This window comes from Lepus europaeus, chromosome 8 (genome assembly GCF_033115175.1).
Source record: "Lepus europaeus isolate LE1 chromosome 8, mLepTim1.pri, whole genome shotgun sequence".
Taxonomy (NCBI): Eukaryota; Metazoa; Chordata; class Mammalia; order Lagomorpha; family Leporidae; genus Lepus; species Lepus europaeus.
In genome coordinates, this window is record NC_084834.1 from 35,644,386 (window position 1) to 35,668,402 (window position 24,017).

Consider the following 24,017-nt stretch of genomic DNA (forward strand, 5'->3'; position numbering starts at 1 on the left):
CTGAGCTATTTTGGAAATAGAAGGTAGTAGTATCAATACACACCATGCATGAGTCACAAGTGCACTAAAATGGTAAGCAAGCTGTTGGCATCAACGGCCCTGTGTGTATTCTTAGTGAACTCTGACATTTTGTGAATATTTAGTAAAGTGACTATAAACTCTTCTGGCAATCTCTGGAATAGGCATGATAAAGTAAGGAACGTTTAGTGAGGTTTATTATGCATGATATTTAATAGAGTTATATGATAATAACTTTATCTCAGTGTTCTTCAAAGTTTGGTCAGAATCGTCTGGGGTACTTCTTTAGAACTGCAAATGCAGGGCCCTTCTGTAGATAGGCTAAATCAAAATCCACATGAAGTACATTAACACAATCTTTACTAATGGTGACTCAGGTCTTAAATGACCTGACATACATGAAAAATAAGTGAAATAAAGCTTATCTTTAAAATAACATCTCTCTCACTGGTTTGGGGAGAAAGAAATAGAACTACTGTTGGCACCGAGTAATGTGCCATGAAAGTAGTACATGCTGTCTCTTATGTAGATCAAAGCAAATGAAAGCATAATACTTGTATTAGTCAGTGAGTTTAACAGCAGGGATTTATTTTCACAGAGTTAAAGGAGGCTAATTAGTCCCAGGTCAAGGTGCCAATCAATTCAGTTCCTCGGGAATAATTAATTAATATTAATTGATTTAGCAAATATGTATTGGGTATTTTTTGATATTTATAGTAATATAAATTTTGAGAGCATTCTGGATGTTAGGTAGGATTTAAAATAAAATAAAATTGCAAAATGTTGGGTTGAAATTGTCCTAAATCCCTGCTTTCCAGTTTGTATGGAAGGCAGAGTTTGTGAAAGTCATATTGCTGCATCCATTTGGTAAATATAGACTGTCTTTTAGGAAACAAAGTTGACTTTGATTACAGGGAGTGTGGGCTGCCTCTGTATAGAAAAGTGGTGTCTCAGAATAATGGCCCAATCTCTATGAATTATGGGCTTCTTCACTAGAAAGATTCAATCTACACTACTCCTATAAGTTATATTACAGATGATGTTCTTCCTTTGGAAAGGGGTTGGCTCATGGCTATATATCTAGTTATTATGTGGAAGAGTGTCAGGGACAACTCATGAAAGAATTTGCAGAACCTTCTGAAAATATTGGGTTTGATTTGTCGTTAGATAACCAACGTATATGCTAGAGAAGAATATGTTTATGGAAGATTTTTTTTTAAATAATAGCCTGAATGGGCTGAAAAGAATAGAGCACATTTGGGGAAAAGAGAAAATAATTTTATGTATGTCCAAATGTTGTAGCATATTGCTGTAGTCAGTGTTTTGGGAAGTGCATTTCCAAACTAACTGTGAATTAAAAGAAGGGACTACCACTGACTTCCACTTGGTCAGAAAAACGATTTAGAGAACATCAAATTTAGGAGTTGTTTGTAGTCATCCACTCTTCAATAAAGTGGGACTTCAGTAAAGAAATTGTGAAAGTATATTTTCCTGTCAACACATTTACTTAGTAATGTGATGAATGTTATGATAGAATAGGTAATAAACTATAAATATAGAAAGTTATATTTTAGTTTTTTAAATTATTTGTCTTCTTCCTCAAAATGTTGGAGGAGTAAGTCCATTCTAACATTAACAGTGGACCCAGGATCTGTATTTCTGACTGTCTGGGGAAGGAAAGATAGATCATTAGAGCATGATAGAAACCGCTCCAGTCGTCGTTACCCGGCTTCCTGGGGAAGGTGGTCTGAGCTGCGGGTGTCTCTTGAGCAGTCATGCAGGACCTACTGATAGCTGCTTTGGTTTTGTTTGCATTTACTTGTTTATATCTGGTATTTTTCCCCTGAAAATTGATTCTCCTGCTTCCTTCTCCTACCTATTTCATACCCACCCCTCCCCATTTAGCCAGAGTTAGAAGGAAACAAATGCCCTATGATCCGCCTAGATGAAAACAGACCCCTAACCAGACTCCTGAGGCCAGAAGAATTTTGTTCCTCTGTTAGTGACAGTTTTCTTAGGAAGCTGAGGGAGGGCACCTGGCTCGGTGATGGATTGCCTGAGACATACTCTGTAGCTGTGGCTCATGCACAAGGAACGTGCCAATGTACTTTTCTGTATCTCTTCTCTCTTTCTATCCACAGAAGTGTCAGTTCTGTAAAGCTTATGGGCTTTAAATATTGATCATGGACTCTAGAGATCAACTTATCTATAAGTGACCCTTATACTTGTGAGCAAGTGTTTGCATTTTTTTAGCTGGAGATAAAAATATTTTGCTCTATGTAATTAATTGCTTCAAGATACTTTACCTTTTAGTTAATGTTACCTTTACTTAAGCGCTAGAAAATAATTTGCTCTCTATTGATCTGAAATCAGCCTACATGAAAGAAATGCCAAATGATACACCTTGGAAAATATGATTTAAGGTACTCACAACATATCTTTTCTTCTGGTTATTTTATTTGAGTAAACTTTAACTAGAACTGTAATATATTAGTCTATAATTTAACTAGAACTGTAATATATTAGTCTATAATTATCTAATACAAACATATTTTATATAAGTAAATAATCACCAGCTAAACAAGATTCATCATAAAGTTAAGCCTGGAAACAGTTTGACAAAAATGCTTTGTTCAAAACATTTTGAAACCATGTACATACTATCACATTTTGCAACCAAAATAAGTTCATTTCTCATTTTGATTATTTTCAAATATACTTCATTTCTCGTTTCTTTTATTCTTTTCTAGTGTGCACTAGTATGGGAATGTACAGCCCCAGAAAGCGTGAGCAGGAAAGATAATTTACCTTTTTTGAATACAGGTATGTAACTTCGTTTTGGATACTGCTATCATAGTTTCATGTGAACACAAATTATAGTTGCCTCTGAACTCCATATTGAACCTGGGCAGCATTTTTTATATAGTTTTTTTGAACACCTAATACATATAATCTGGGAAATGACCAGGAGCCAGCAAAATGGGAGAAGATTGCACATTTCCATGGGAAAGATAATTAAATACCTTAGTTATATAGCACAACAAATTCCTTTTAGCTACTGAAATGTGTATTATCTGAAAAAGGAAGAAAAAATTAGAAGACCAGTAATAGAAATGTGAAACTCGTATTTAATTAGACTTCCTAATTGTATAATTTATAAAATAAAGTTGTTAAGATAATAAATGTATGGATTGAGTAGGAAAAATTCACATCTGCTTCTGAACATGCCTGGGTTTATTTGTATGTATTGTGTTAGTCATAATACTGTATTTGAATTTCAACAAGGTACTACATAATGTGTAAAATGTATTTATGAATAAAATTGATATATGATACAGTTAAAATATATGTGCTAATATTCATGTAAATTTATGTAATTAAGTTTCAAATGCTAAATTATATAACAATTAATAGTAAATGTAGACTACAACAGTATTGGGAAATAGAGCTAAGTGTCTTAAATGCCTTGCCTTAGCCGGTTCTCTCACAGGTGCTATAACGAAGGTAGTGTCATTATGGATGAGAAAATTGTTCAAAGTCACCCCCGCTAGTAAGTAGTAGTGGGGTCTAGAATTTAATGCAATTTTCATTTCAAGACCTTCATTCTTAATTTCTAGGCTCCGCTTTTACCAATCACCGAGTTGATGTCAAAGCAAAATAAATCTTACTGTATTTTTGCTTTGCCATATTATACATTTAAGCAGTGCATAGATAAGATAATCAGACTATTGACTGATACAGAACTTCAAAATCATATTAATATGTAACCTCTAAATTATTAGCAGTTTTCTCTTGGGAGGAAGTTAATAATAGAGATTGGAGAGGCACCCCTCTGCTCATACGAAGAAATCAATTGAATTTTAATTGAAAAATATGTAAATAAATCTGAACAACTCTATTTGTAAGAATGAAGGATTACCCCAAAGAACAGTGACTTCTCAGCCTATCACCAAGTGCCATGTGATTTAATATTTGGAGTAATGTGCATTAAACAGTATTGGAGGCTGTATCCAGATGGCTGGAGCCATGTACCAGGAAAGTACCTGGTAATTTATCAGTGTGATGAAAATACCTAACGTTTTGTCAAAAAGTTCTCATGTTTAGTTTTTTACCTGAAGGCTACGTAAATCTTTAGTCCTTTAATATAGCTATTTAATTCATTTCATTTACTAAAAGTCAGTGTTCAGAAATAAATGTAGGTGTGATAGTTACCAGGTTCATGTTCAGTATGATTTGAATGATTCAAGCTGTCACCAAAATCATCTATACTTGTAATTACAAGATCACTTTTTAATGATTTGCTTATATGAAACTTGTGATTTTTATACATACAATAAAAAAACTCCTTTTAAGATACTAATTGGTTAAGTATAAATTTCAAAGGGAAGAAAAATTACTGTATAAGTAAGCAAGTATATTATGTAAGGAAGAAGAAACAGAGACAACATATGGGGACATAAATCTGTACCTTCTAATACCTGTTCCATAAAACCTATAAGTCATGGAGGCCATACCAATTCTTCTATATTATGAGCTAACTATTCCTTATGTCTGCATTGTAATAACACTGAAAACTGACATTGATGGGAGCAGTTGTATTCTGCAAATTAAATGTATTAATTTAGAATGGCGTGTTTGGTGTTAAGAAACCATTTGGGATTCTACAACCCCTAGCATAGTACTTGAGTTCCAAAACTGGAAATACTCCTGACTCCAGCTTCCTCCTAATATGTACGCTGGGAGGTACCAGGTGATGGCTCAAGTACTTGGGTCCCTGCCATACATGTCAGAGACTGAACTTGAGCTTCCAGTTTGTGGCTTCGGACTGACCCAGCCCTGGCTATTTCAGATGTTGGTGTAGTGAACCAGTAAATAAAAGACCTCTTTCTGCTTCTCGCTCTCAAATAAAATAATGATGTTTGGTTATTGCTTTTCTCCTTTCATGAGAATGGAAAATTTTCCGGTTATACTCTGTTTATTTCTGATGATAGTATTTTTAAGTTTATTTATTTTCATTTATTTGAAAAGCAGAGTGAGCAGGAGAGACAGAGACCAGAGAGAGAGAGAGAGAGAGAGAGACAGAGAGACAGAGAGAAAAAGAGGACACACTTCCATCCACTGGGTCAAACCCCAAATGCCCACAATAGCCAGGACTGGGGAGGCCAAATCCCAGAGCAAGGAACTCTATCTGGGTCTCCCATATGAGTGACAGGAACCAAGCACTTGGGCCATCTTCTGCTGCCTCAAACAATACATGAACAGGAAGTTGGATCAAAAGTGGAGTAGAGGGGACTTGAACCCTGCTCTCTGACAGGGGAAGGGAGTGTCCCAGGCTGATTTAAATCTGCTGAACCACAGTGCCTACCCCTTTAGTAATATTTTTAAATTTTCCATGTCCAGCAATCTAGGGAAGGACTCTGAACCAAGGGTGTCTGCCACAAATATTTCACTTGAAATATCTTGTATTGGATAAAGATAAGGCTACAGGAAAGTCAAATGCTATAAAGCCTAGATTTTTTAAAAAAGGTTTAAAAATACAACTAAGCACTATCTACAAAATGTTTCTGTTCAACAAAGAAAAGCCCCTTGTGCCAACATGGATTATTTGTGACTGGCCAATGTGGACCTCTTTGTCTTTTATTCTGTTTACCTATTTGAACACAGTGACTTTGGAATTAATTAATAAATCCCCATGTGGCATTTTTTATTAAAAAATCTGTAGGCAAAGGACACTATTGACAGTCTTCTCAAGACTTTGTATTAATGTATTACATGGAACTTTCCAGTCTTGAGTGAGTTATGAAGTACTTATTGAGTGAGTGGGAGACAATGTCATATTGCATCCTAGCTCTTTGCTATTCTATTTATATCTCTAGAGGCTTCATTTATAATTCAGGAAATTCACTTATCTATTGTAAGACTAAAAGGAAAAAGCTCTTTGCCCTAAGGGCTTACCCTTTACCTTGCAAATGAAAGTGTGTCTTGGGAGTCTGGGAAACTGAGGGTAGGAAAGAAAGGTTGAAGAGGAGCTTGGAGATAAACATCCCAGAAGAGAGACAGAACAGTTCCTTAACTATGTAGGAAAGCAGGCACACTAGAAGATTCAATGTTAGACATGCAAAGATCTCAGTGAGTTTGACTTTCTAATTTTATAAGTCAGATAATTGTTAAAACCATATACTTAGCTATTTATTTACTTATTCATTTATACAAAGCAATAGTTAAAACTGTTTGGTGTTGGGGAGTCAAGGCGGGAGGAGGTTGATTTTGAATGTAGAAAAGTATGGATGATATTGTCTTCACATGGTTCTGGAAGTGGGTGTTCCTGCTAAGACACAGCTCCTGAAGCACTTTGTTTAGCTGGGTAATCACCAGTGGGCTCATGTAGCGTTAATACGGGCACATGGGACAGCCTGTCAAAGCCGAGGTTTGCCCATCAGCAATGTGAACTGCAGATTGTCCAGCTCCTTTGCACATTTTCTTGTTTTGATATTAATCACCAAATTAAACTAAGAAGTCATTGACTTTCTTTTAGGCTCACAAATGTTTGACATTGACATTGATATGTAGTTTAGCTTTTGCTGTTTTTCTTTTTCAGAAAATTTCATCGAAGTATTTTAATCAATGTCACATAGAGTCATATATAATTTCTTTGTCACTTCTCGTTGTCTCTCTCTGGAGTTCCCATTTACAGTCAGAAAGTCTGCATGGTCATAAAACTTAAAAATTCTGCCAAGAAGATAATTCTCTCTCGAATTCGAGACCCTCCTCCCTCCCCCGTCATTTTGGTAAAATTATAATTTGACAGAGGACTCCAGTGCATGGGCTCTTCTATTACCAAACCAAGTCTGCGGCGTTAATGGGTCCTGTCACCAAGTTCCCTTTGCCATCTCATTGTGGGTGAATTTCCCCACATCAGCAAGCGTTAAATCTGAGGCAGCTTCTCCTTGGCTGAATTCCACACTTATTGAGTCATGAAATTGTCCTCCGTAATCTTTAAAGAAAAGTTGCATGCTGCATATGAATGTGAATGCTGCCCTTCCTATTCAGGGAGGATGCATCTGGCAGTTGTGACTTCCGTGACCCTGTAACTTGAGACCTAAGAAAAGACAAGTGGACAGTGTTGCTGTCAGTCCTAATACATGCAGTTCATCTTTCTATTGGTGTTTGTACTTCTTGTTTCACAGATGAACCAAACCTTTCCTCAAAGTAGCCCACCATATCTTTGATTCTTTTTCTCCCTGAAAGTTTAAGCCATCTATAACTGATGTTTTGCAGAAGGTGCTAGATTGTAAGCTACTTAAAAAGGAAGATTACTATGTCTTTCATTTTTATTCTAGTTATATTATACATTTTATTTTAATAAAAATAAAATCCTTAAATCTTATAAATCAAATTTTACCATTCTCCATTTACCTATTAAAAAAATCTTCCATCATTTAGAATTTGGTCAATAATTTTCTGAAATTTTTGTTTGATTATTAAGAAAAAGAGTTTTCAGACTTGGTGAATATGCACCTGATATTTTAAGAGATCTAGATAAGACAATCAATTCTCCAATATAGCCGTATAAGTAAAAGAGATTCCTAAGTCATCACACACACACACACACACGAGAGAGAGAGAGAGAGAGAGAGAGAGAGAGAGAGAGACAGATGGGCAACATAAATACATACCTGACAGAAGATGTCCAGAGCAGCTGGGAACTCAGGAGGCCTGTGAACATGTGCAGATGCTTGGTGAGGCTATTTATTACATGTCTCCTGAACGTGTGAGAACCCTCAATACCAGAATACTGTATAGTAGGAACTCAGTAGGTCCGTGGCAAATGGCTATTAATAGGTGCATCTTATTTGCATTTATCCTTCATGTAACAGAAAACATCACTGTTCAATGAGACAGATGTTCAAATTTAAACATTTTGGTTTGGAATAAAATAATTTATGTCTATCTTTAAAAATTGCTGTGAATTTTTTAAATTATAAGATTTGTTTAGCTTTGTATTTAATAATTTTTAACATTTTTCACTAAAAGTCTTACTGAAAATTTGTTTTCTGCTACATAGTACTAAGGAACTACAAAAAGTTCACAGAAATTTGAATTAAAAGCTAAGTTTATTTTAGTCCAAAAAAGTTGCAATCCATGCTTATGTGGCATCTTCAAAATGTTCACATAAATCTGTATTATGAAAAAACTGCACAGATTAAAATTCAAATTTCATTTTAGTGAATTTTTAAAGTATTTTTGTATTATAGATTTTTGTAGCTTTTCATAGTGCCACAAAACTGATTTAAAAGAGTAGAATAACATTCTCCTCACTATCACCCCTTCAGTGATTTGAAACATTTTAAAAGATAGTGAAAAAAATCCTTCTATACTCATTTATTTGTTAATTCATTTTTTTATTTGAAATTCAGAGAGAGGGAGAAGGAGGGAGGGGGAAAGACAGAGAGAGAGAGAAAATCGCCCATCTACTAGTTAATTCCCTAGATGCTTACAACAGTTGGGCCTGAGCTAGATTTATGCCAGAATCAGAGAACTCAGTCTGAGTTTCCTACAGTTGTGGTAGGGCCTCAACTACTTGACCCATCATCCGCTGCCCTCCAAAGTGTGTATTGTAGGAACCTAGGATAAGAAATGGAGCAGGGAGTTGAACACAGACAATCTGTTCATCATTGTAAGCATCATCATAACTACACACCAAGCACTCATCCCTCTGTACTCATTTTGAGTCCTAGAAGAATTTGAGTCAACATCCAAATCCCAAGGATATTCCCACACCCCAACTTTGTTGTTTTCATTCATGTGATAATACAACTACTACCTTGTCAAATGGCAGATGATATTTTAGCATAATATACCATCTTTTCTTTGTACTAGGTTATATAGATTTTGCCTTTGTGTTAACTGCTTTCTGATATTTGAAATTTGGGGTCATATCAGCTTAAAAAATGGCCCTGATCCTTTTTACTTACCATATTTTTAAACATATGTGATATAATCCATTCTCATTGAACTAACATGTTTAGGATGTTAAGTAGCTTCATTGGTCACTATTAACCACATGGAAATGTCTCCTAAATGCCCTTAAATTCTTCAACTATCTTCATGTTCTAAGTCCATTTATCTCCTCTCCCATATACTTTATATAAATAGAAGAAAAATAATAAAGGCAATAAAATGATACAAAGACTTAACATTTTGCACAGGCATAAGGAGACCTCTCCACTATGGTTAACTTTCTCCTCATTCTGTTGCCTCAACTCTCTGGTGAAACAGGGGTTTAGTTATGTCATTATGTCCTTCCCTCTTGTATTTCACTCTTTCAATTTATTCAGTTGTTGATGCTGTAACTGTGTTCTCTACGTGGAAACTAATGATAGGAAACAACTGAGTTGCAAGATCTCAATCTTTATGGCTGGCGCCGTGGCTCAATAGGCTAATCCTCCTCCTGTGGCACCGGCACCCCGGGTTCTAGTCCCAGTCGGGGCGACGGATTCTGTCCCTATTGCTCCTCTTCCAGTTCAGCTCTCTGCTGTGGCCCAGGAGTGCAGTGGAGGATGGCCCAGGTGCTTGGGTCCTGCACCTGCATGGGAGACCAGGAGAAGCACCTGGCTCCTGGCTTCAGATCAGTGCAGTGGCCATTGGAGGGTGAACCAACGGAATAAGGGAGAACTTTCTGTCTCTCTCTCACTGTCCACTCTGTCAAAAAAAAAAATCTCAACCCTCTCTGTGGGATGTTTGCATCTTTGAGACACTGTGCTCTGTGCATGAAAGAAAATCAGACCATCAAGGAAAGCAGCCAGGTCTCTTCCTTCACGACGTCACATGCTGAGGAGGAAGAGGATCAGTCAACTACAGCATGATCAGCATGAACCATGATAGAGATGGGAGTGTGCAGTCACAAAGAGCTACCTGTAGGGAAGGAGACGGCAGAGGAGAAGGGAACCCTTCCCAGAAGAGCTGCTGGTCAGCTTAGTTTATAGAACGATCACAAGTGGGGAGCTCCTTTGAGACACAAGGAGTGCTTGGAACAGAGGTGTACTGGAGAGAAGTCTGTGCTGTAGACTGCGGGTCGTTCCAGGCTCCTCACCAGGAAAGAACAGTCAGCTTATAGCCTTTCTGGTTGTATCCTTTATTGCCTGAAAGAGAATAAACAGAGCTGAAGCCAATCCTTCGTCTGACCACCCAACATGTAAACCCAAATTCTCCAGTCCAGATCCACTAGTTATCACTATGTAGAGACAACTGTTAGTTTTGTATTTTATTGTGATGTCCATAGTAATACTTCTTATTCTTAGCTTTGAATTGAAGATGGAAGGCCAAGGGATTGTGCATTTGGCTGGAATAAGGAGGCAGCACTTGGTCAAACTCTGTTTATGTCTTTGCCAGGTTATTTTTTCTTTTTCAATTTGAAAACTAACACAATTTAGATTCCATAAGAAAATCTGGAGAAATGGCTCTAAACATTTCTTGGAGGTTTTTTTTTTTTCAATAAGTTATATCACCTTTTTATTTTTTAAGCTATATCTCTCTGCTGTATTTTGGAACTCCACTCATGCATTCTTGCTCACCCCTTTCTACATGTATACACAGGATAATGTTTTTATAATTTTTTTTGGGTTTTTCAGTTCTCATCCAATCTCAAAAACAGCCAACTTCCATGTAAGATATGTATAAATCTAATATACTCTCAAACACAAACCAGAGTGTGTCAGAATCTAATTGGATCACAAAACTTACCATTAGTAAGTATAAAGTTGCATTTGGAGAATATGCAGTGTGTGTCCATTGTATTGAATAATTCAACAATTAAACAACTGCATAATTAAAACAACAGAATAAATGGATTCCCTATAAGAATCTGCAATACATTGAAAGAATGACTTTGTAAGGCCTAAAGCCATTAAAATCAAGTTCTATTTGAATATGGAACTTCTAGCACCTCCTAAAGCAAGAAATATGTGAAGATAATCACAGACAAGCTTTCTCTGGAGAAAAAGACAAAAGACCGTCTGATGAAATAAATGGTTGAGCTTTTAGGATGGTCCCTTGGACGCTGAATTCGTATTTCCAAAATTTCTTGTCAAATCAACTCATTGATACCCCCCACAAACCTTTGTGAATAGAAACAGAAAAGTGAAAACTATCCCTGTAGCATCTTTCTGGTTAATCTTTTCTGCCCCAGGGTTGCTTGAGCAGCAGTCTTATTTTTGTGCTCTCTCCTTTGGCTTTGTTGAGCATTTCCTTGGCATTTATACTTGGATAACTCAGAACTGCAGCAGCTTGGCTTTCACAACTGCTGAATCCTATGGAAAAGCAGGTGGCATGCTACCTTGTTAAATGTCCCTGTTACAAAGCCTCAGGGAACCAATATAGAAATTTCAGTTGTATTGCAGTTTTGAAGAGAAAAAAAAAATACATCATTTATTTTCTGTCCTTGTCTTCATCTCAGGGGATGGACCTCAAGGAGAATATATCAGTTGATCTGGACCAGTTTATAAATTTACCCTCAGTGTGTCATCACAAGACCATGATGTGGTCCAAAATATCTCGACTACGGTTCTCTTGGTAGTATCTGTCATATGATATTTTTAGCAGTTATTTTGGCCAAAACAGTGGAACAATAAAGATGAGAATACACACAGGGCTCTATTTTTAACTTCTAGTGTTGCATAGTTCTTGTTATTGTGGTGAGCTGATTGTATGGTCAGAAAATTGTCTTCTACCTGAATAAACACTTGGCACAGTGGAGCTGAAGAGCTAAAAGTCACTTACACAGTCATTTTCTCATTTGTACAGCAGGGGCATGGGTGCGGAATTGTTGGAACTGCATCCTTGCTATAGAGAGAAGCACTGGAAAAAAAAAAAAAGCTTGACAAATGCACTCATCAGTTGTAGCTCTTTGTACTGTATTTGATGCATGAGCACCATGCCTTTCTTTTATGTGACGAGGACAAAACCTTCCCACCACCAGCCCAATAAGAATATTGGATTGAGAGTATCTTATCTGCTATTTTTGTAATTCATGCAACAGTTAGCATGATAGTTGAAGGTCAGACCATATTTCTTCATTTTAAAAGATGTAATACATTATACCATATGTTATGATACACAGTAGATGTCCTTGTTTCAGACATAGTAGGTGTTCAGTAAGCAGTGTTGCTGGATCAAATTGATTTGCAAAGTGGATCTATCGAGATACTAATAAATATATGATTTAGTACTAATATTTGGAGACCTAAGACTTAATATGTCAGAAACTATAGCACAAAAATTAGATAAGAGACGTTATTAGAACTTTTTGTATAATTAAGTTTCCTATTCTTTTTATTATTTGTCCCAAATATTTCCTTTAAAAACAGCAGCATTGCCATAGAGTCTTTGGGTGCTGTATACCTGATGGTCAGAAGAGAGTACTGGGGTTTGTTAATCAAAACACCCTTGATTTCTGCATAAGCTGTTTCAACAAAGGTTTATATTTAGGTATTTTGCAAGCTTTAAAATGAAAACAAATGAAGGATTGAAAGACTTGTTTGGGAATCAAAAATTAAAATGAAAAATGTTATATTGCATAATTCATAATGCAAATTTTCTTTGTTTTTAAAAAATATTTATTTATTTGAAAAGGAGAGAGAGAGAGAGCGAGCTCCCATCTGCTGGTTCACTCCCCAAATGGCCACAACAGTCAAGTCTGTGTGAGGCCAAAGCTAGGAGCCAAGAATTCCATCCTGGACTCCCTTACAAGGGTAGCAGGGGCCCAAATGCTTGGGCCATCTCCTGCTATCTTTCCAGACACATTAGCAGGAAGATGGACTAGAATCACCAGCCAGGACTTGAACCAGCAGCACTCTGTTATGAGATACCAGCATCACGAGTGGCTGCTCAACCCACTGTGCCACAACACGAGCCCCTCAAAATACAAATTTTCTGAAAAATAATTGTTGATCTATAAAAAGCAAAAGAAAATATCTGGGAATTTTAGCTGTGGTTTGTAGATCAAGAGATTCTGTATAACTTTGTAAAAGAAGATACAATTTAAAATGTCGCACTGATACTAAAGAAAAACCTAGTAATTGAAGATGTACATACAGTACTTAGATGCAATTTAGACACTTCAGATTGAGGATTTGACGTACCCTAAAAGGATGCATTCACATTCCTGACCGTGTCAGATATGTTAGGATTCATGAAATCTCATATATGCTTTAACCTGACACTATGTTGGATTCAGTACCTACCTTTATATTATTTTCTAACTGTAGAGATATGATAATCGAGCAGTGATAAAATTCTTTTTTATCTTTTATCTTTATCTTTTATTTATTTTATTTTTAGTTTTAGTTTTTGACAGGCAGAGTGGATAGTGAGGGAGAGAGAGAGAGAAAGGTCTTCCTTTTTGCCGTTGGTTCACCCTCCAATGGCCGCCGCGTCCGGCGCATCGCACTGATCGGAAGCCAGGAGCCAGGTGCTTCTCCTGGTCTCCCATGCAGGTGCAGGGCCCAAGCATTTGGGCCATCCTCCACTGCACTCCCGGGCCACAGCAGAGAGCTGGCCTGGAAGAGGGGCAACTGGGACAGAATCTGTCGCCCCAACCAGGACTAGAACCCGGTGTGCCGGTGTCGCAAGGTGGAGGATTAGCCTATTGAGCCATGGCGCCGGCCTAAAATTCTTTTAAAACATTGTTCAAAGATGAATGAAATCTTGTGTGTTTTGTTTTCATTGATTGGCTATAAGTTCTTATATTACAAGTGAAATAAAACAAATATAATGAATCCTGTATCTGATATAATCTAATTGTTAAAACATAAAATTATTATGTTTACATTCAAAAGATAGTCTGAACACAAACCTCTAGATTTTAAAAGTATTTTCTCTCAACATACATGGAATATTTTGTTGTCTTCTGGATATTGGAACTATAGAGGAGTGAGCACTTTGTCTAATTCTTGGCAGGGAGTACCTAAGTGTATTGGCAGGTTTGAATCTGGTGTTTGAAGGATGGGGATGTTTGAAATCAAGGTTTCTGGTGTGATATCAATATGGGCAACTGAGTGTCTAGAGTGTTTCTTAGAGAAGGGCTGGCTGCAGAAGAATGCAAGAATTGGTCCTCATTTTAGTGGTCAAAAGGATATGTTTCCCCAAGTAATGACTGAGATACAGTGGTGTTTTTGAACCCTGTAATATTAGAAAGGCATTTTTCCCCCATGGATGTTGAAACCTGACCCATTTTCCATGCTCAGTATTATTTAAAGTCTTAGACTCACTTCAGAACCGACAAGCATTTTAAATTAGCTTTAATGATAAATTGGAGCCAACTAACCATGGAGGTTTGACTGGTGATTGACTTGATATTTTATTGCCAATTAAGCTTTAGTGTATGAGTGTACCACAGGCATTTATTGCCCAGCAACAATTGAAATAAATTTCTATCCTAAACAATATGGCTTGGAATTGTGTTCTAAGTGCTGGCTTTCTGAAACTCTGTCATTGAAGCTTTTAAAATCCTTGATTATGTGGTCTTACTACTTGTCCCCTAATTATTGCCCACCTACCATAAACACAATTTATTCAGTCTTTGCATTTTGTTTTTGTAATATGTGGTTTCAAGAAGCGTCTGGATGGACTACTTGCACAGTATTTGAATTTTAATGGATCTTAAGCAAAAGAGAGAAACTTTGCTGAAATAATTTTTAGTAGTAAAGCATTTTGAAACTTCTGAAGATATCACCTACTTGTATTTGGTAATGTTGACTAAGATGAGCAGAAGGAATTCAGAAATGTATTTGTTAAAATGTACGTTATATGTTTTTTTTTGTATTTTCACCTATATTTGTAGATATATATACTTTATAAAATTTCTAAAATAAAATTGCAAAAGTTAGTAAATTAAACATAGAAGCAACATTTATAAATTAAAGATGGATTACACTTTTTTTTTCTACATTGCACAAAGACTGTATGTCCCAGAAGCTACTGAAAAAAAAAAAACCATATAAAAATAAAACTTGGGGTAGGCATAGTGTGCAGTGGGTTAAGCCACCACCTTTCACGTCAGAGTGCCTGGGTTCCAATCCTATTTCTGCTCCCAATCCAGATTTCTGCTAACCTACATCCTAGGAGGCAGCAAATGACGGCTCAAGTGCTGGAGTTCCTGCCACCTCTGTAGGAGATCTGAATGGAGTCCCATGCTCCTGACTTTGACCCCTTGCCAGCCCCAGCTGTTGTAGGCATGTGAGAAGTGAAACTGTGGGTAGAAGAGCCCTCTCTTCTCTCTCTGTCTGTTTCTTTTTCTCTTTCTGCCACTCAAATAAATATTAGACTTAAAATAAATTATTTTAAAAACATTTTTTATTTCTATAAGGTGAACAAATTTCATGTATTTCATTATACAGATTTAAAATTCAAATACACTAATGGATTCTGATAAAAATAATTTGATTAAATAATTTGAATGCTATACTGATTTATGATTTTGCTGATTGAAAAATCACCTGATATGCCTTCGTTTCATTTACAATTTACCTTTTTTCTCTTTTCTTCCATTCCAGTATTAAGGAACCCAGTATGTAAATTATATAGATTTCCTACATCTGACAATAAGTGGATGAGAATCCGGGAGCAAATGTCAGAGAGCATACTTTCTTTTCATATTCCTAAGGAATTGATTTCCCTTCACATAAAAGAAGATCTGTGTAGGTAAGAGAAAATAATTTTTTGTTGTTTCTCATTCATATTAACTGTTTTTGTGTCATTTTAAAATTCTTAACTGACCAAATGGTATTTATGTATCATATACAATATGTTGTTTTTTTAAATTTTTTTTTTATTTTTTATTTTTGACAGGCAGAGTGGACAGTGAGAGAGAGACAGAGAGAAAGGTCTTCCTTTTGCGGTTGGTTCACCCTCCAATGGCCGCCGTGGTAGGCGCGCCGCACCGCGCTGATCCAAAGGCAGGAGCCAGGTGCTTCTCCTGGTCTACCATGGGGTGCAGGGCCCAAGCACTTGGGCCATCCTCCACTGCACTCCCGGGCCACAGCAGAGAGCTGGCCTGGAAGAGGGGCAACCGGGACAGAATCCAGTGCCCCGACCGGGACTAGAACCCGGTGTGCCAGCGCCGCAAGGTGGAGGATTAGCCTAGTGAGCCGTGGCGCCAGCCTTAATATGTTGTTTTAAAATGTGTATACACTGGGGCCAGCATTGTGGCATAGAGGATTGATCACCACCAGCAACCCTGGTATCCTTTATGGCTATTGATTGATTGGAGTCCTGGCTGCTCCATTTCCAGTTCAGCTACCCGATGGTGCACCTGGGAAAGTGGCGGAAGATGGCCAAAAGCCCTGGGCTCTTCAACCCACATGGGAGATCCAGAGGAGGCTCCTGGATCCTGGCTTTGGCCTGGCCCAGCCCTAGCCATTGCAATCATTTGGGGAGTGAACCAGTGGATGGAAGATCTTTCTTTCTCATTTCTCCCTCTCTCTCTGTAACTCTGCCTTTGAAATTAACAAAATAAATCTTTTAAAAGATGTATACACATTGAGAAATGGCTAAGTAGAGGTATTAACATATGCATTGCGGCCAGTGCCCACTGCTCAACAGGCTAATCCTCTGCCTGCACCCCGGTCTAGTCGTGGTCGGGGCACTGGATTCTGTCCCTATTGCTCCTCTTCCAGTCCAGCTCTCTGCTGTGGCCCAGGAGTGCAGTGGAGGATGGCCCAAGAGCTTGGGCCCTGCACGTGCATGGGAGACCAGGAAGAAGCACCTGGCTCCTGGCTTCGGATCAGCACGGTGCGCCAGCCGCAGCGGCCATTGGGGGGTGAACCAACGGAAAAGGAAGACCTTTCTCTCTGTCTCTCTCTCACAGCCTTATATACCTATCATTAATTATTTCTTCCTAAAAATCAATTTTCCTTAGTATTGAGGATAACAAAATCCTAGAACTATACTTTGGTGGGCAATAGGCACTTGAAATGTGACTAGTCAAGCTTGAGATGATTTCTAAGTATAAAGTATACACATCAGATCCAGAATTATTAATATACACATATACATACAGAAATGATTTAATAATGAAATGTTAATATTTGGAATACATTGGGAAATGCAAGTAGAATTAATTGCATCTGTTTTTTATCTGTTTTTTCTTCTTAAAAATGGTTACAAGAAAATTTTATTACTTATGTAATTCTCATTTGTGACTTGAGTTGCTTTTCTTGTAGCCAGTTTAGTATTTAACCAATAGCTTTGGTCTGTAAATAGTTCTTGTGTCTCCACCTCTCTTCTTTTGGCTACTACTTCTGTAAGCAATTCCTATTTGAATCTCCTTTGGACTACTTATTTATAGCAGGAGTTTCAAATTTATGTTGCTCTAAAACTATTTTGAAGTAGCAACCAAAATATGCTAAACTCATGGATGATACTGTTGTACAACAAAATTAAATCAGTTGCTATAATAGGGCAGAAGTATTTGAGAGCTGATTGGTTAAGAATGTCTCTGAACCATGACTAATTAAATGATTTGGTTCTCTGCCTTTTAAACAAAGCTCTCATGAGTTTTAAAAATGCTGGATGCAAGTATTACATTATGGCAATGCTTTAAGGCTCTAAAGGTCAGAGATTCCACATTGATCTAAGGCAGTGAGGACAACATGGAGGGCAGGTAAAATCTTGCACATATTGACCGTATTGCTTAGGGTAGGAATGACTACACAAATGCTGTATATTCAAGTGAGGATAACATAAAATGTAAGATTAATTGTAGGAAAAATCATTTAGGAAACTGGATCATAAGAAAACAATAGGGATCTAAGGAAACAAAGATTGAATGGGAGATGGGTATTTGAGGATAGCAGAATGAGGATAACTGGGCCTTGAAAATCAGGCAGCAGGTATTGAATGAGGTCAATAATTAGCAATCTAAACAGACTATGCAACAGTAAGATGCAAGAATGGGTCAATAAGACAAATGATCCCAAAGTGTTTTTTTTTTTTTCATAATATCTTATCTACAGCTAGTACTATGAGTGGGTGATGGCCAGCTTATGAACTTGTATTAGAGTAGAGCAAGATGGAGTTTGACTTTGAGAAGTCATAGCAGAGTCATTATTCTAGAGCACCGGACACCAAGAAGCACTGCTACTGGAACCATATACAGTTTGCCATTCCTGCCTGAAGACCAAAGACAATCCCTGGTTCTCCCAGGGGTTATAGAATAAGGAAGGACTGTCAACACAGAAGGCTGAGTTAGAGATGCCAGGCAAGACTTATTTAACACATTAACTATCTTTAGGCCAGTATTTCCCAGTTGAAAATTTTAATTGCTGGACCATTAGCTATTTCATTTGAAAATATAAAAAGCTAGTGGAGAGAAAGGAGAAAGATCTGTACTTCTGTCCTAATTGGCTTTCATCACCAATTTAGAAACATCTTAAAGCTGAGCAGCTGTCCTTGTATTGCCTGTCACTTTTGAGCCGCCTAAAGTACTGTCCCCAGCCATATCTCCACTCAGACTCCCATTAATAACTCTCTGTGATCCACTGACAGAGAATCCTAGGGAGAAATCATGAGTGTGAAATAAGGAGAAAGACCACAGTTAAGCTAGGAATGCTGGTAAGCAGGGTCGCTGTAATTACTTTGATATCACAGCATTGTCAGCCTACCCTGTTTTCTTGTGTTCTCTATAGCTCTTTTTCCTTATGTATTCACAGCTAAAAAATTAGCTAACACACTAAAAATTAACTAACTAGCCTAACAGTTAAAACTCTTACCAAGACAATTGTATCTGATAGCAGAGTGCCCAGGTTTGAGTCCCAGCTGAGCTCCTCATTTAAGCTATCCACAAATGCAAGCCCTGGGAAGCAGCAGTGATGACTCAGCTAGTTGGGTTTCTGCTACTCACATCAGAGACCTGGATTGAGTTCCTGGTTCAAAACTTTCATCTGGTCCAGACAAAGGCATTGGAAGTACTTGGGGAGTGAATCAGCAGATGGAAGGTTGCCCCCCTCCCCTTCTCTCACCTGTCTCTGCTTCTTAAATTAAAAACAAAGATTGATGGACAGTTTTGGTTGAGACAAAGGAACAATGACCAAAATATGATATTCCATTGTCATAGATTGGATGGGGCACTAGGATTGTTGAAAAAAAATCACATTTCAATCTTATGAAACCAAACTGTATAATAAACTCAGTTGTAAAAACAGGTTAGGAACTATGTTGACCAGCCTGTTCTAAATAACTTTCTTCAACTCCATTTCTGTATAATTCCCCCGTCTATAGAAATGTGTTAAAAATCTCAACAATGAAGCTTTAGATTTTTATAAGACATAGTAAAAATCTGTCAAAAAACTGATTAGCTTTCTCAGTAAAGTAGATAGGATCATTGTTATATATTATTATATATCAGAAATTCGTGAGTAAAGAAGCTCCTAAAGGGGAAAAGCCAAGAAGGGAAAGAAAATGGGGAAATAATGAAATTTAAAAATGCAGCTGCCAAATTAAATCCACAGAGCTAGCATAAAAGAACGAATGCTAAGAAATAATATCAGCAATGCAGATGACAGACATGATAAGCTCTTTTCAAATGCTAAAGGTGGGAAAAGTTCAAAACAATGAGACAAAAATGTTAGATGTACAGGTCAGAGACCTAGATGCTACTAAATAAGATTAAATGTTCAGGGAGAAAAGCAGCTAGTGCAAATTTTGGAAGAAAACAATGAATAGGTAGCTGAGCCTATAGTTTGTTTTCTGCCTTACATGCTCAAATCAGGCTAAACTTACACTTCCTATAAATGGCAGAAGCCTATGTAATAATATCTACCGATTGCTGAGAGGAAAAGGTTATGACCCTACATTATTGTATAGGGTCAGGTTTTGAATTCTTTATGAATGAAACAATGGAAATGACATACTTAAATATTCAGGAGCTAAGAAAATGTCAGCCACAAAACTTTCTTGAAAAATCCACATGAAGATATATTTATACCATCTCTACTAAGAAGATACCTTAAATGAATTATACATTTAATATAATACAAATTAATATAAAATTATAACACATAGTTATCATAATATAGCAAATTTTTAGCCAGTAAATTAAGAAAATAAAGGTAGGGAATTTTCCTGCAAGAGGAGTTGATGCATTTTTTTAGAATCTCCAGACTGGATGAAGCCCTACACTGAAGTTCTTTCCTCAACTGTTCTACTTGTACTTAAATCTGTAAAGGGTTTTACCTGCCCTCTCTTCTCTTCCAACCCCATATGAAGACCTGTCTTCCCTTGCTTGATGAAAATGACAGGTGCTGTAGTGCTGTTATCTTTTAGTACTTAGAAGCAGTACAGCACTTTATTTACACCCTGAGGGATTTATTAGCAAAAAGCCTGGATGTTTTTCTTCTGGAAAAAAAAAAAGTTGCTGGGCAACTTTATATCATGGTCATTTACATTGTTAAAGAGCCAGTGTAACTGTTTTCTGAAACTTTAGTACAAATATCAACTAAGTTGTCTCATTTTATTTTTGGTTGGTGAGTGATAAGCAGGTATAAATTGTCAGTGGGTCTCTGTTCATATTCTGTTTAGAATAAGACAGTGGAACTGTGTGTACAATTATTGTATATGTATTTGTTTGATAGAAAATAATCAATAACTGTTGTATGATCTCAGGCTTGCCATTTCTTAAAGGGACGCAGAGTAAATATTTTTGTCTTTACCAGGCTTATGATCTTGTTCCCTACATGAATAAGTATAGCTGCATTTCAGCAAAATCTTACATACAAAAGCAGACCTCCCTTTCAATTACCCTGTGATAAATTTGCAATCATAGTAAGTCTTTGACTTCTGTTTAGTCTGGATTTTGAAAATCCTCCACTTTCCACTTTCTTTCATAGTAATTTGACTCTTTCAATCTACTTTTTCATCCCGATTTTGAATTTTTCTTATGAACTGATGAACAACCACAGTCAAAACAGGGTTGATGTGTTGCTATCTCCTTATAAGTATTTGAATATTTTGTTGCAGAATTGCCTCTATTTTATCAAGGGAATGGAAAATTGAATAGAATGATAGGATCGATATGCTTATAAACTCACAGATACATACTTTTAAAGTTTGACTTTGATTTAATTGTAGAAAAAATGTAAACTAAGGAAGAGAATTAAATAAAATGTTAGGTACATGAGAGTATTTTAAAAAATTTTGCAGAAAATAGAAATAAAAGGTAAATTGGGGTGGGTGTTTAGCTCAGCGGTTAAAAGGCCATTTGGGACACTTGTAGCCAATATCAGAATGCTAGAGTTTAAGTCCCAGTTTGACCACAGATTCTAGATTCCTCCTGAAAGGGAACAGGTGATGACTCAAGTACGTGGTCCCTGCCACCAACATGGGAGATCAGAGTAGGGTTACAGCTCCTGGCTTCAGCATGGCCCAGCCCTGGCTGTTGCAGCAATGTGAAGGAATAAATCAGTGGATGCAAGTGTTTGCTCTCTTATTTTCTGTTTCTCTCTCACTCTGCCTCTGAAATAATAATAATAATAATAATAATAATAATAATAATAATAATAATAAATTTTGGTGCAAAAAAATTTGAAGTCCATACATTGGAATGGTCTTCAAAAAGTTCATAATGAATGCATCTCATGTATAAAGTAGGCATGGGTTTCAGAAGTTCTTACACCAAAATAAACATCTTTAAATTCCATTTTTCCACAAGTATTTTGAAGTACATCCACAAACACACACACACACATATACACACATATATTTTCATATTCAAAACTATGTCTTAAAAACAAAACATTTTGGGTCCGGCACCGTGGCACAGTAGGTTAAAGCCCTGGACTGAAGCTTTGGCATCCCATATGGGCTCCGGTTCTAGTCCTGGCTGCTCCTCTTCCAATCCAGCTCTCTGCTTTGCTCTGGGAAAGCAGTAGAAGATGGCCCAAGTCCTTGGGCCCCTGCACCCATGTGGGAGACCTGGAAGAAGCTTCTGGCTCCTGGCTCCTGGCTTTGGATCGACTCAGCTCTGGCTGTTGTGGCCATATGGAGAGTAAACCAGTGGATTGAAGACCTCTCTCTCCATCTCTACCTTTCTCGGTAACTCTTTCAAATAAATAAAATAAATCTTTTAAAAAAAGCAAAAACACTTTTGTAGTGTGTTTTTCAACCTGGAATGAGTGATGTTACACTGGTCACTTTCAAGTATATTATTAACTTTCACACACCTAAAGTAGGTATATATTTCAGAGAGTGTACATCTGTTTGCAGACTGTGTTTGTTTGCTTGTTTGTATAATACGCATTTACCTTATGCATATATGTATATATGTAAAATAAGGAGAATGTTATACTTCACGTCTATTCTCCCATTGAACGTAAGCGTTGTTGGCAAAGCTGTAACGGTGCAGCACCTACTTTTGCATCACTCATACAATGTCTGTCCTTGCCTGAAGCTGCCATCTAAAAGCATTTTTGCTATTAGTCTTTGAATCTCATAGTTAGTTTGACATTTGGACTCAGCGTGAACCACTTTTATTGAATTTGAGGCTGTACATACACAAAGTCTCAGGTGTGTGATAGGGCTTAAATCCTTTGGGACTCTTTCCAATTGCCCTAGGCAGCAACACCTTCTGACTTTAAGTTCAGATACATAAGTTTTTGAATTGGTAGTGAAGTGTTTTCATGATACTACACATTTTGAATGATATATTTATGGCTTAGGTCTTAAAAATTCACAAGCAAGAAGCCTTAGACATTACTGATGTGTTTACTGCTGTGAATAAAGGTTTGTATTATACTTAGTAATTTTCTGATTCTTTGTTCCCAGAGCCACTACTTATAAATATGTAAAATTTAGAGAGAATTGTATCATGAAAATCATACATACTCACTATAGAAAATAGGAAAAATGCAGAAAACATGAAAAAGTAAAAGTAAAATCACTCAACTCACCACCAAGAAGGAAACATGGCTCTATTTCTTTTTTTTAAGATTTTATTTATTTATTTGAGAAGTAGAGTTACAGATAGAGAGAGAGAGACAGAGAGAAAAGTCTTCAATCCACAGATTCAGTCCCCAAATGGCTACAATGACCAGAGCTGTGCTGATCCAAAGCCAGGAACCAGGAGCTTCTTCCAGGTCTCTAACTTGGGTGCAGGGACCCAGGCACTTGGGCCATCTTCAACTGCTTTCCCAGACCACAGCAGAGAGCTGTATCAGAAAAGGAGCAGCCAGGACTTGAACCGGTACCCTCATAGGATACTGGAGCCACAAGCAGAGGATTAACCTACTGAGCCACAGTGGTAGCCCTTCATAGCTTTATTTTCTATATCAACTTTCATCTTCATGAACCTCACTGTAATAAAGCAGAATTTGGGCCTCTGTGGCTATCACTGCCTAGGTTTTATCTTAAATCCTTGAAAATCTGGCACATGTTATTAGTCTTCTGTGATTTTGTGACCATGACATCAAATAACAGCGTAGGCTACTCATCAGCTAAAATGCTCCATCTTAATTTTGATCAATATACTTAAAAGACTAAAAGGAGGGGGCTTACACATCAACAATGCTGTTTCTGGGTGGGAGATTCAGAATGGTAGTTTGCTTTACCGCAATATAAAACTAATACTCCACACCTAACATCGGACAATTAGTTAATCAGTTAATAGTACTTTGATTTCTTCTTGTTTAAGCAGACTATTTTCAACCTAAATATAAAACTTTCTGCAAAATCTAGCCCCCCCCCCCCCAAGCTTGGTTTATTTTGCATGACTTTGTCTTTTAGGAAAATTACAGTCATTTAGAAGTTCACTTTCTCCTTTACCTACTCCCCCCCGAACACTTAGGTAAATGAAGGAAGGCTTACTGTGTCTCTAAAGCTTAAGAGACAATGGGATACTTGACCTCTTACAGTTTCTGTAACAGGGTGACCAGTAACCACTGAGCGCTGTGGGCACCTAGATATTAGATCACATTCTGGTATCCCTATCTTGATTATATATGCCTCTACCA

General features: G+C 37.1%; 1 protein-coding gene across 3 annotated transcripts in view; it reads left to right on the forward strand.

Annotated features, from left to right (window-relative positions):
• Nucleotides 1-24,017, forward strand: part of INPP4B (inositol polyphosphate-4-phosphatase type II B) — a 901,292-nt gene that overhangs the window by 658,750 nt on the left and 218,525 nt on the right. For all 3 annotated transcript variants that reach the window (XM_062199561.1, XM_062199562.1, XM_062199560.1), the window contains exons 11-12: nucleotides 2,769-2,841; nucleotides 15,570-15,717. In XM_062199561.1, the coding sequence (XP_062055545.1) occupies nucleotides 2,769-2,841; nucleotides 15,570-15,717 (221 nt within the window). The remainder of the gene's footprint in view (nucleotides 1-2,768; nucleotides 2,842-15,569; nucleotides 15,718-24,017) is intronic.